This window comes from Danio rerio, chromosome 3 (assembly GCF_049306965.1).
Source record: "Danio rerio strain Tuebingen ecotype United States chromosome 3, GRCz12tu, whole genome shotgun sequence".
Taxonomy (NCBI): Eukaryota; Metazoa; Chordata; class Actinopteri; order Cypriniformes; family Danionidae; genus Danio; species Danio rerio.
Genome location: NC_133178.1, coordinates 28960975 through 28972500, shown reverse-complemented (window position 1 = coordinate 28972500; position 11526 = coordinate 28960975). Strand labels below are relative to the sequence as shown.

Sequence of the window (11526 nt, the reverse complement as noted above, 5' to 3'; positions counted from 1 at the left end):
GTTTCCTGTGTCATTAATGTTCTCATTATATATTCAAATTTAAGCTTAGCACAGGATATGGACACTGCTGTTTAAATTCAGTTTTTTGTTGTTGTTGTGTCTGCTCACCAGTGCTTTTTTAATTGATTTTAGTAAAGTAAAAACTGTTTTGATTAAAAACTGCTATTATTACAGTCTAGAATAAACATTTGTTTTCTATTTAAACATCACTTCAAAAAGCATTTTGGCTAAAGCTGGATTTTCAGCATCTTTAGTCACATTTTTAGTCTCATGATCTTTCAGAAATCATGACAATATTGGCTGTGCGGTTTATATTTTACTATATTTTATATTTAAGACAGCATTTAAAAAAAAAAAACTGCATTTTAATGTAAAGTTTTTGTAGTAGTAGTAGTAGTTGTTGTTGTTGTTGTTGTTGTTGTTGTTGTTGGTGTTTGTAATTTTTGAATGGTAGTGTACATTCATAAATTTACCAATTTGTATATACTGGGATATAACAGAAATTATACTTCAATTTCAAAGTTTTGATGAATCTACCATAATCGATTATTTATTAGTAATCTGATCATGGTTATTTAAACACTTTTATTATATTATATTATATTATATTATATTAGATTAGATTAGATTAGATTATAGTTTGTTATAATAGTTTGTTTCTTCTGGGTGCTCCGGTTTTTCCCACAGTTGAAAGACATGCACTAGGTGAATTGTATAAACTAAATTAGCCGTAGTGTATGTGTGTAAATGCAAGTGTATTGGTGTTTCCCAGTGCTGGGTTGCAGGTGGAAGGGCATTTACTGCGTAACGCATATGCTGGATAAGTTGGCTGTTCATTGCGCTGTGGCGACCCCTGATTAATAAAGGGACTAAGTCGAAAAGAAAGAAAGAAATGTTATGTTAGGTTTTTATATTGTAGTTTGTTAATATATTATATTATGTTATATTATATTATATTATATTATATTATATTATATTATATTATTCTAGTTTGTTATAAATTCGGTATAAATGTAAAGATCAGGATAAACAAAAAGTAAAATAAAGTTGAGAGTTAAAAGTTTTTTTCTCCATGTATAACAAACATTGTTTAACATAAACAATTTGTCTCAGTGTATAAACATTTAGCATACAAATTTTTTAAATTAGTTTATAAATAAGTTTATTTGGTACAAAAAACCAAGATCAAAAAATGGTGAATCACAATTATTTGACTGTTAATCAGCACAAAATTTATAATTTTAATCTACTATATGCTAAATATGAGCAAAAAATATTAATCGACTTGGCTAATAATACAGCGTCTACCCGCTTTTCTCACACACTTGAGCACCACTAAAGTTATTCTTTATACTGTTTTATTAGATCATGTTTACATTAGTTGTTTTCCACTGCAGGGATGAGTATTTCAGGATGAAGGTTCAGTGGAAATCAGTTAGTGAAGAGCAGGAGATGAGAAACTCTCTTTTCAGAGGATACCGGAGTCTCATTGGTATGTTCAGCAATGTGACTGTTTTTTTAATAACTCTAGTTGTGGCCTATGCCTTATTAACCGCTGCTCTCTAATTGGACAGAACGAGATGTGAATCGAACCGACAGACACAACTCCTTCTTCTCTGGGAATGAGAACCCAGGACTAACACTGCTCCATGATGTGTTGATGACGTACTGCATGTACAATTTTGATCTAGGTAGGAGCAAGTGATTTGTTGTTGTAATTCCATCTGCTCACCACTAGAGAATGCTGCAATCTCTCTTTATGGCTTTTTAACTTGTCTTTCAGGTTATGTTCAAGGGATGAGTGATCTCCTGTCTCCTCTGCTCTTTGTTACCCAGAATGAGGTGGAGTCCTTCTGGTGCTTGACAGGTTTTATGGATCTTGTGGTCAGTTTACGCTCTAGTTTTCTGATTAGGGATGGGTTTCGATTTAGATATCAAGAGTAGATTTTGACTCGCAATCTCTTGATTCAGTTTAATCCTTGATTCGATCCTAGTTTTGATTCAGTTATTATACATTAAATACAAATGCTACTGATATTTTGAACACTACTTCTACAGCATGGGTACTATAAAGCAGAACACACTTTTATTAAAGATGTATGGAATGAATAGTCAAAGAAAATGATTCAACTTTAAAATACGTATAGGGCTGTGCAATACGATGATATTTATATCGTATGGACAGATCAAAGTCTGTCATTTTATATTATGCTCTTTCATTTATTTTGTCGTCTTGCAAAATACATTTTTGTACAGTAATGCTCATATATTTTATATGAGCGCAATATTACAGAGGATTCAGGCAGAAACATCATAAGGAATTTGCAATCTTGAAAGTATAATGTTTATATTTTCCATATATTAGTTTTTATTTTTATGTTGGAGCTATAATCAATCATTTAAAAAAAAAAAAAAAAGCGCTTTTAGATTTTATTAATGTTTATTTAAAATTTCTGTGTTTTAATCCAACATTTGCCCAGAAGTTCTAAATCAGAGATGGCCAAAATACACCCATTTGGCCCACCATCCCATCTGAGAGAAGATCATAGAGATCGTAATTTCTAATTTGATGCGACCTTTTTGTATGTTTAATGCTTTTTTAAATTATTTTATTTGGAGCAAACTGAAATAAAATGCTTCAATTGAATGTTGTAAATAAAAAATAAAAAAATGTAACTACTGTCACTCAACAGATAGAGGCAGAAGACATCTGCGAGCAAATCAAAGCAAAAACTGAGCAAATAAATCAATTAGATTTTGTTTTTACTGTAATAAGTTCATTATTAAATGTCAAAAAACATATTGTACTAGTTAATATAAAGCAATGTTTAGTTATTTTAAACATTAATAAATAACATAGGAAATTACCAATAGCAACTATATTTACCTTCGGCCCACTAGCCCAAGTTTGGCTTTTGGCCGTTCATAATAAAAAGTTTGGGCACGCCTGTTTTAAAAAAACTCAATTGTAATCACATATGAAGGAGTATATTTACAAAATTTCATATGAGATTTGTATTATATCACTCAACCATACCATTACTCGCACGAACAAGCTGTTTATTTTATATTTAAAAAATTGGCATGTTCAGAAAAGCTTCTGTCATTTTGAGTCGGTCATTTTTAATAATTGCTGATAAAACAGTTGTTACCAGTGGAAACCACTATTTCTGATAAACAATGAATGCTGATTTATAATTGCCGCTTTTCATATTTTGGCAAGACCTAATGACTTCCCTGTTGGTCAACTAACCCATTGTGTTCTGATTTGCCTGCTGCCTGCAGTATATGTTCTCATCTCTTATTGATCACAATGTGTGATGTTGTATACAGTGCTCAGCATATATGAGTGCACCCCATTTTGAAAATGAATATTTTTATCCATTTCCCAGTGAATGCAGGTAATAAATATTGGTGCATTTAAACAAAACAGATTTATTAAACAGATATATTTATTAAAATAATATTTTACTCTCATAACATCTTTAGAAATTGAAAGATAATACTAATACATTCATGCAAAATTGTACTTTTTTTTTTTTTTGCTAGTTTTAAAAATGTTATTTATTATTTTCCCTTAATATATAAATTTGGGCTACTAACTTTTGAACCATTATTGTAAGTAATTTTGTTAGATTAGCGCCAGATTTGGCTTCAGTGCTGACTAAACTAATGTATATGCACAAATAGAATATTGTAAAGCTTCCTATAGTAAATAACAGTTTAAATGAGAGATTTGTGCTGGCTGTATATATGCTGAGCACTGTACCAGTCCCCAACAACCATTTGCTGTAGGCCCTAAAAAAGCAGATTCTCTGAAAGAAAATATCTTCCTTTCTATTAAACTTTGAGAACCAAATATTTGCAGACGTTTTTTAATGCTCAAACAGCATCATTGCACAGGAACTAAAGCAACAAAATGAATCAAATCCTAATCAAGAACTATTCAGATGATAAAGAATCAAATCTTTCTGTCTTTAGCACCAGAACTTTGAGGAGTCCCAGGAGGCCATGAAACAGCAGCTCCTTCAGCTCAGCCTCCTGCTGAGAGCACTCGACCCAGAGCTGTGTGACTACCTAGGTAAACACACACACACACATTCACTACGTTTGATCTTTTTAGGCTCATGCAGCGTGACATGGGTGGTTTCATGTTACTGTTTTCTTCTCTCAGACTCTCAGGACAGCGGTTCACTTTGTTTCTGTTTCCGGTGGTTACTAATTTGGTTCAAGAGAGAGTTCTCTTTTGAAGACATCTTGAGTTTGTGGGAGGTAAGATAAGAAAAACAAGTTGTTGTTTTTTGTCTATAAAGTATGCATAAAGTAACATGAATTTTCTGTGACGAGGTTTAAGTTACACAACAAATCATTTCATCATCATCACAGAGAATACAACACATTATAAATGTTAAATTAGGCAAGTGTTTCTGTCTCTTTTGATCTGAGATGATGTCACTATTCTGTTGTTTATAGGAACTGCACAAGTGATGTGATCTTATCAAGTGTTTTTTTCTTATTCCAATGAATAATTCATTTCAATTAAATCATGTTTTCATAACATTTATAATTAATTTGAATTAAACTGATCTATGTAAACTCAGGGTGTCTGCGAGGTCTTAAAAAGTATTAAAAGTTAATAAATCAATGTAGAGAGATTTTAGGCCCTTAAAGTATTAAAAAGTCTTAAATAACTATTTTGCAAGGCATTAAATTTGATATAGTTTTTGATTTTGCAATGTATGGTTGTATGCTAAAGTTTGCCTGAACTAAATCTGTGAATGATGCTGTGTAGTTTATGAAATCAATAAAATCCTGCTAGATTTGACATCATGTTGCTTTGTTTACTGCAGCAACCAAGGCAACACCAATATCTCTGCAGTTCTATAGGCGCCAACCTGCTGATTAAGATAGATTTAATTGATTTTTATACAGCATATGAATAATGTTTATGTTTTGAGTTTTGGATTAGTTTCTTACATTAATAATTTGTAAATATACTGTAAGTTAAAGGAGGTGGGAAGCGCAGCATTTTATATAGATTTATTAGTTAAGTTCGGAGATATAACTTATTTATCTTAGGAGTTTCCCTGAATGAAACGGTAAAAGTAAACATTTCCATTAAAACCTGAATAAAGGCATAAACACATTAAGGGGGTTTATTTTCTGAAATTTGTATTAAAATCTGTGCTGTTTGTGTTGTACAACGTATATTTAGAAGGATTTTATGCAAAGTATAAATATTGAAAAGAGGAAAAACAGTAAATCGTTGCATGAATGCTGTAAAGTTTAAATCATTTTCCTTTAAAAACGTGTGAAGGTCATGTGACCATCAGGAAGAACTCGGCATCTCATTTCTCACAGGATGCATTATCTGTTCTCATGGTCTTCCGAGTTTGTACTTCTGAAGTAACTTGGCAAGAACAGTTTTCATAAAGAACACAAGTCCGTTCTCTGCGTTCTTGGAATTGAGAAACAATGATTATTCGCAATTGATTGTGTTTTCATGCCTAAAAAAAATGAAAGCACAGAACAGATTCATATTTAAGAGCAAGCGTCGTCCCCTGGTGGTTCGGCATTATGGGTTGCGTATAGGGAGGATTTATTGTGTATTGCCACCCTTCATAGAACGATAAAAAAATATGTGAGAAATTTAAGAAAATACCTTCACAGAATGATAGCGGGATAGAACTGTAAAATACGGTAGAATCCCAGGAAAAAAGGGAGGGTTGACACTGGTATGACTTTGGGTGCCTTGCCTTTTTTTTTTTTTTTTTTTTTTTTTTTAGTTTTTTGCCTTTTTTAAAATGTCATATTTACGTTTTGTTTTTCTTGGTTAACTTTTAGCTGTTAGTTGACACTACTTCTAATGTTTTGCAGGTATTGTGGACTCGTCTGCCTTGCGAAAACTTTCACTTACTCATGGCCTGCTCCATTCTCGAGTCCCAAAAAGAGGAGCTGATTGGTTCAAACCATGATTTTAACTCTATACTAAAAGTATGTGTGGAAGTGTTTTAGCCTATTAAATTAAACAGAGCCTTGAACATCGCATGCATAGTGAATGATTTGTTTGATTCTCTGTGTACTTACAGCACATTAATGAGCTGACCATGAAGCTGGATCTGCAGTCAGTACTGTGTGGAGCAGAAGCTATTTATTTGCAGCTGACACACTGCAAGGTGAGATGGGACAGATACAGTATGAATGAAAAATAACTGTGGGCATGCATTTTACCTAAGAGGGCTTTTGACAATACACTAAAAGGGATAGTTCTCCCAAAAGTAAAAATGCACTCTGTCTCAAGTGGTTGCAAACCTTTATGACTTTCTTTTTTTTTTTTTTGTTGAACACAAGAACATATTTTGAAGAATGTTTGAAGAATTATTTTTTCCATTATTCCATTATTTCATTAATAAAAAAATATCTATTTAAATAGAAAGAATTTACCCAGGTCCAACTGTTAGTCCAGACTATTCATAAACTGACTTTTCACACTGTTTATTTATATTTAAACTCAAGCCTCCTTTCCACTGCACATGACAAACGACAAGCGACAGACCGGAAGTCATTCATTTCCAATGGAGAGTATCATCTCTGTATGCAGAAAATTCGGATCCAAATTGAACTGCGGATCCGTTGAAATACTTGAACTCCTGCGAGTAGACGTATGCAACCAGCCGACCGGATGTGATGTATTTCAGTGTTGTCCAAGTAGGTCCGTGCACACGAGATGAGAAATGGGAGTTTTTTCCTTATTTTTTGAATAAGAAAAATGTCTAAATAAAAAATAAAAAAAACATTTCTATTCTTAAATGGGTGGTTATAATTTTTTTCAAAATATTTTTTATGTTGTCCTCTCATTCCCTCCAAAATTTTTATTGGTCTATGAGTTTTTAGGATTCATTCGTTTATTCATTCAACTATGGTGAACACACAGAGAATAAAGCCTCTTGTTTTTGCACTCTTTTACTTCTGACAATGCTATAACAGCTTCTCTCCTATGGTGCATGACACCACTAAAAATTCTGTGCGACTGCCACAAGGGGGCGTATTCCAACAGTCGCATCCAAATCAAGTGTGCAGTGGAAAGGCGGCTTTAGCAGGGCCTGCAGCACAAACATGGCTCTGTTCACACGGTACTGTGATGTCATAATTTTCAAAAAGTGGTGTTCTGCTTGTTGACATTGTGTTACGGTCATGGTTTTATCTACTAAATTTAAAATCTATATTAAGAGGTGGAGATCTTCTGCCTGCTCCCGCAAGGTTTTATTCTGCACCCTTCTGCTCCCTCTATATATTTAGCCTTTACTCACCTGCTGCCAACCTCACCCGGTTTTCTACCTGCCCCAACTGTTCCCGTTAAAATTAAATCAGGTTTCCAAAATCTCACATTTAAATTGAGTATTTCCAAAAAAAGAGAGAGAGATACCAGTAAAACTGTAGGGTGTCCAAGGATTGTAGACCAGTTTTGTTTGCCTCTTTGTGATAAGACATGAGTGCCGCCTGAGGTTCCAGTCTTGTGACTGCTAAAGGGTAAAACTTTAAGGTATTATCATATTGCGCAAAGGGTATTTTCTTTCTTAAAGACTTCCATACATAAGACTTGCCTGATGTAAGGCACCCCCTGCTCGGGGGTAGCTCAAATATATTGTCAGTGCTCTTTGGGTAAGGGAATCATCAAAACAACAACAAAAATCAGTCCAAGGCACTCAAAATAGGAAAAAATTAAAAAGCCTTTATTCACATGATTAATTCTTAAAAGAAAAAACCTACGCATTTCGGCAAGGAACTGTCTTCATCAGGGTCACAATGATCATGTGCGTCTAGAGTTTCTTTTGAGTGCTACGATCACATGACTCATTTAAATATCTCAACAACATTCAAATAACATAAGAAACAGGGTCAACCATCATCATTAATTCAGCATTGATAGAGAGGGACATATATATGCATATATACATACACAGAGATACAGATGCATAAATAAAGTATGTATAGAACCAATTCCCACTCTGTTTTCTGCTTTGTGTGCAGGAATTATCTCCAAAAGTACAGGAAGTTCTTGGTTTGCGCATCCCATCAGGCTCATCTGAACAGAGTCCAGACTCTGAGGCTTGTGAAATGGACACTCTACTCTCTCATTCACAGGCCAGAGGAGCCACGTCCTGCCAGCCTTTTAACGGGCACACACCACAGCGCCCGCCTCCCACGTACCCATAATCCCTGAAGAAAGCCTGATCCAACTGAATGAGAAAAAAAATTATGATTAATGTGATGAATGTAATCCAGAGGTTGAAATCTAGACAGTTTTATACTGTAATTTGCAAAGAAGGGCTGAGTATTTTGGACTATGGGCATTGCTTATAGTGTGAGCGTTATTGTTCCAGTTATATAGCTCATATTTTATCTGGAAATATTTTATGCATTTCTGAGTGCTGGATATCTAATCGTTTGATTCACTACTTGCAGTACCCAATGCTATGGTATTCTTTATGTAATATATGATGATGTGTATTAAGTTCTGTCGAATTTTCTGCCTTTTTTTTCACTCTCTGTATTGTTACACTCTGTGTCCGCTTCAAGTTATGCTATGCACTACCATTCTGCATGCGATGTAGCGGGAGCTACTTCATATTACTTCTATTGTTAGTTTTTAACATTTAAGCTCTTTCATATGGTGAAAGCAACTAAAATAAAATATTTAAATGTAGTACCTGCTCTTTTAAATTTGAGATTTTTTTGTTTATGATTTTTTTTAAATTTCAAATTTTCCAAACATAGCAAACAGTGTGAAGATAGATATTCCTTGTGTGGTTAATCATGGAATAATGAAATGAAAATGAGAGTGGCCGTCTAACTAATGACGCATTGTGATTGACTGTGGGATAAAGGGGTGGATTGAGAGGATTGTGTCACACACTGAGGAAGGCATTGTGCCGAAACGTTTGTCTTTAAATTACCTGAAGAATGTCAAAAGAAAAAAAAAAACAGTACGAAGCAATTACTTGAGTGTGAATCATTACCTTTAAAATAAAAACATAACAAACAACCCTTAAAAAAATAAAAATAAAAAAATATGCAACAACATTTAACTCAAAAGATTTAGTTTTTTGTCAAGTGTCTTTTTAGTGCTTACTTTAACCCCATTATGTTGGTTCAAAATTATTAAGATTAGGTGCATTCAATCTTGACATAGGCAAACTGGATAAAACAAGCTTGTCCTGTTGGCATTTTGTTATAAAACATTACTATTGTTCTTTATTAAATGTAGATTTTAATCTTCATGATGATCAATTTTATAAATCACATTCAAATATACATTTTTATTTTATTAAGACCAAATATTAAGTTTTTAATATTTGCAACCTCTATTGGTGTTATTATTATCTTCACAATGCCTTAAAAATGGGGATCAAAAGCTAATGTGACCCTTTGATTATGTCACCCCACAGATTTGGCATTACATCAGCATTTTCATTCACATAAAAAATCATGTACATTTCAATTTCTGTTCGATTAATTATTATTAAATCATTTTAAACAAGAATAATAATAACATTTGTTTTGAAAATCTAAAGTGCACATCAATTTAAATGATCTTTATCCATAATAAACACTGAAGGAAAGCTTTGTTTGTTACTTTATAAAACTTATTAAATTCCTAATACCGTTTTAAACTACTGGTCACATTTAATAACATGGTGTCCTTGTTACAATATAATTTGTGACTAATATTGTTTATCAGCAGATTCAGAACTCACTTTTATGTGTACAGTGAGGGAATTAAGTGTTTTTTTCCTGGGAATAATATTTCTGAAGGAGCTGTTGACTTTGAATTGAACCAGATTTTAGTAAAAACCCAAAGAATACACACACATAAAAAAGTAAATGTAAAAAAATCTGTGTGTAATAACAATGGAATGACACAAGGAGAAAGTACTGAACTACTGAAATGTATTTAATACTTTATATAAAAATCTTTTTAGTGATGGCAGTTCAAAGGCGACTGCCATACATGGAGAATGAAGTCACAGTGTCAGGTGTGAGTTTTTTCACTGACATTAACGGAGTGTAAAAAGCTTGATGGTTCTGTGGGTCTCGTCAATCAAATCTGATCTTTATTTTGTATCTCCTATTGGATTCAAGTAAATTGATTGGCTGGGCCATTCTACAGCTTGATTTTCTTTCTCTGAAAGCATTTGAGAGTTTCCTTGGCTGTGTTTTGGATCATTGTCTTGCTGAAATGTCCACCCTGGTTTTATCTTTATCATCCTGCTAATGTTGATGTTGGACTGAAGCAGCTGATATTACTTTACAATGACTAAGGGTAGAGGGTTGCTGAAGAACTACTGAGAGATTTCAGCTGCTGTCTGGGCTTTCACTGACTTTCTACAGCTCCCTTTCTTCATGTGTTCAATACCCTTTCCTGTGGCATTTCATTTTATTGCACATAACTTCATTTTTAAACTAATCAGATTTGTTTTCTTTTCATATATGGATTTATTTGGTTGTTACCAACATCTGGTGGAAATTTCGATTCAACAGCACCTTTAGAAATGTTTTAAAATGATGGCGTGTTGAATTCTTATTTCCCCCACTGTATATGTTAAATATCTATTTATGTTCATCTCTGAAAACTGGACTGACACTGTTTCAATTTACTTTAATCTTCTATGTGAAGCAGCTTTGACAAAAGCTACATTAATTAAAATGCATTATTATTATTATTATTATTACTGCTATTACACTCAGGTTTATATTTTATATGTAACTGATTAATTAGTTTTATGTCCAAACCAATGATTAGCAAAAAATGTTCAATTAATGAACCAGAAAATCCTTTCATTTAACCTTCAACATATGTTTGGTCAAACCGTGTAATTTATGTCTGGCACAACACAACACAAACACACACACATTCACACACTCCATCAGCAGGTGTCTGACTGAGGTTAAAAGATCAGGCTAAACGGGGTCACTGTTGCCCACTGTCCTGCCAAATGAGCTGGAAAATGAGGGGTGGAGAAACACGCCTCCTTCTCACCGTCCCGTTCACTGCTCTTTCTGCAGCTCGTCCTCCTCTTTTCTCTGTCTTTCTCTTTCCCACTGTGTTTCTTTGAATACAGCTGCAGCGTATGAATTTAACATGGCACTTAAACAGCCCTGCGATCTGCCACCCTGCTTTGTCTCAAACACAAACACACACTTTTAGGCTGGAACTCATCTTGTCTGTTTTTTTTACGGCTGGCATGACCTCACTTTACTCAGGGACAGAAGAAGAATAGAGGAGCATCTCATTCAAACTCAATCTGCTGCGAGTTAAGCTCTAGTTTTCAAGAGCTCAGATGCTTTAAGAAGCTCTGAGTGAAGTCAGTCTTTGTGCGTTTGAGAACTTCATCAGTTTTTAGAGGGTTATTGTTGTGTGATTGTGGTACTTCAGCCAATATACTGCAAATCTTTGGACTGAGAAAGAGTTTTGTCAGTCTCCTGATGTTTCCACATGGTTCTGTCTTTTTAATGAAATTTATT

General features: G+C 33.7%; 1 protein-coding gene across 2 annotated transcripts in view; it reads left to right on the top strand.

Moving 5' to 3' along the window:
- tbc1d17 (TBC1 domain family, member 17) overlaps positions 1-8707 on the top strand; it is a 14748-nt gene extending 6041 nt beyond the window's left edge. Inside the window, exons 10-17 of one of the 2 annotated variants that reach the window (XM_005163947.6) lie at positions 1398-1492; positions 1575-1691; positions 1784-1884; positions 3982-4081; positions 4175-4272; positions 5878-5994; positions 6090-6176; positions 8032-8707. In XM_005163947.6, the coding sequence (XP_005164004.2) occupies positions 1398-1492; positions 1575-1691; positions 1784-1884; positions 3982-4081; positions 4175-4272; positions 5878-5994; positions 6090-6176; positions 8032-8217 (901 nt within the window). In that variant the 3' untranslated portion in view covers positions 8218-8707. 2 annotated transcript variants of the gene reach the window in all.
- The last annotated feature ends 2819 nt before the right edge of the window (positions 8708-11526 follow it).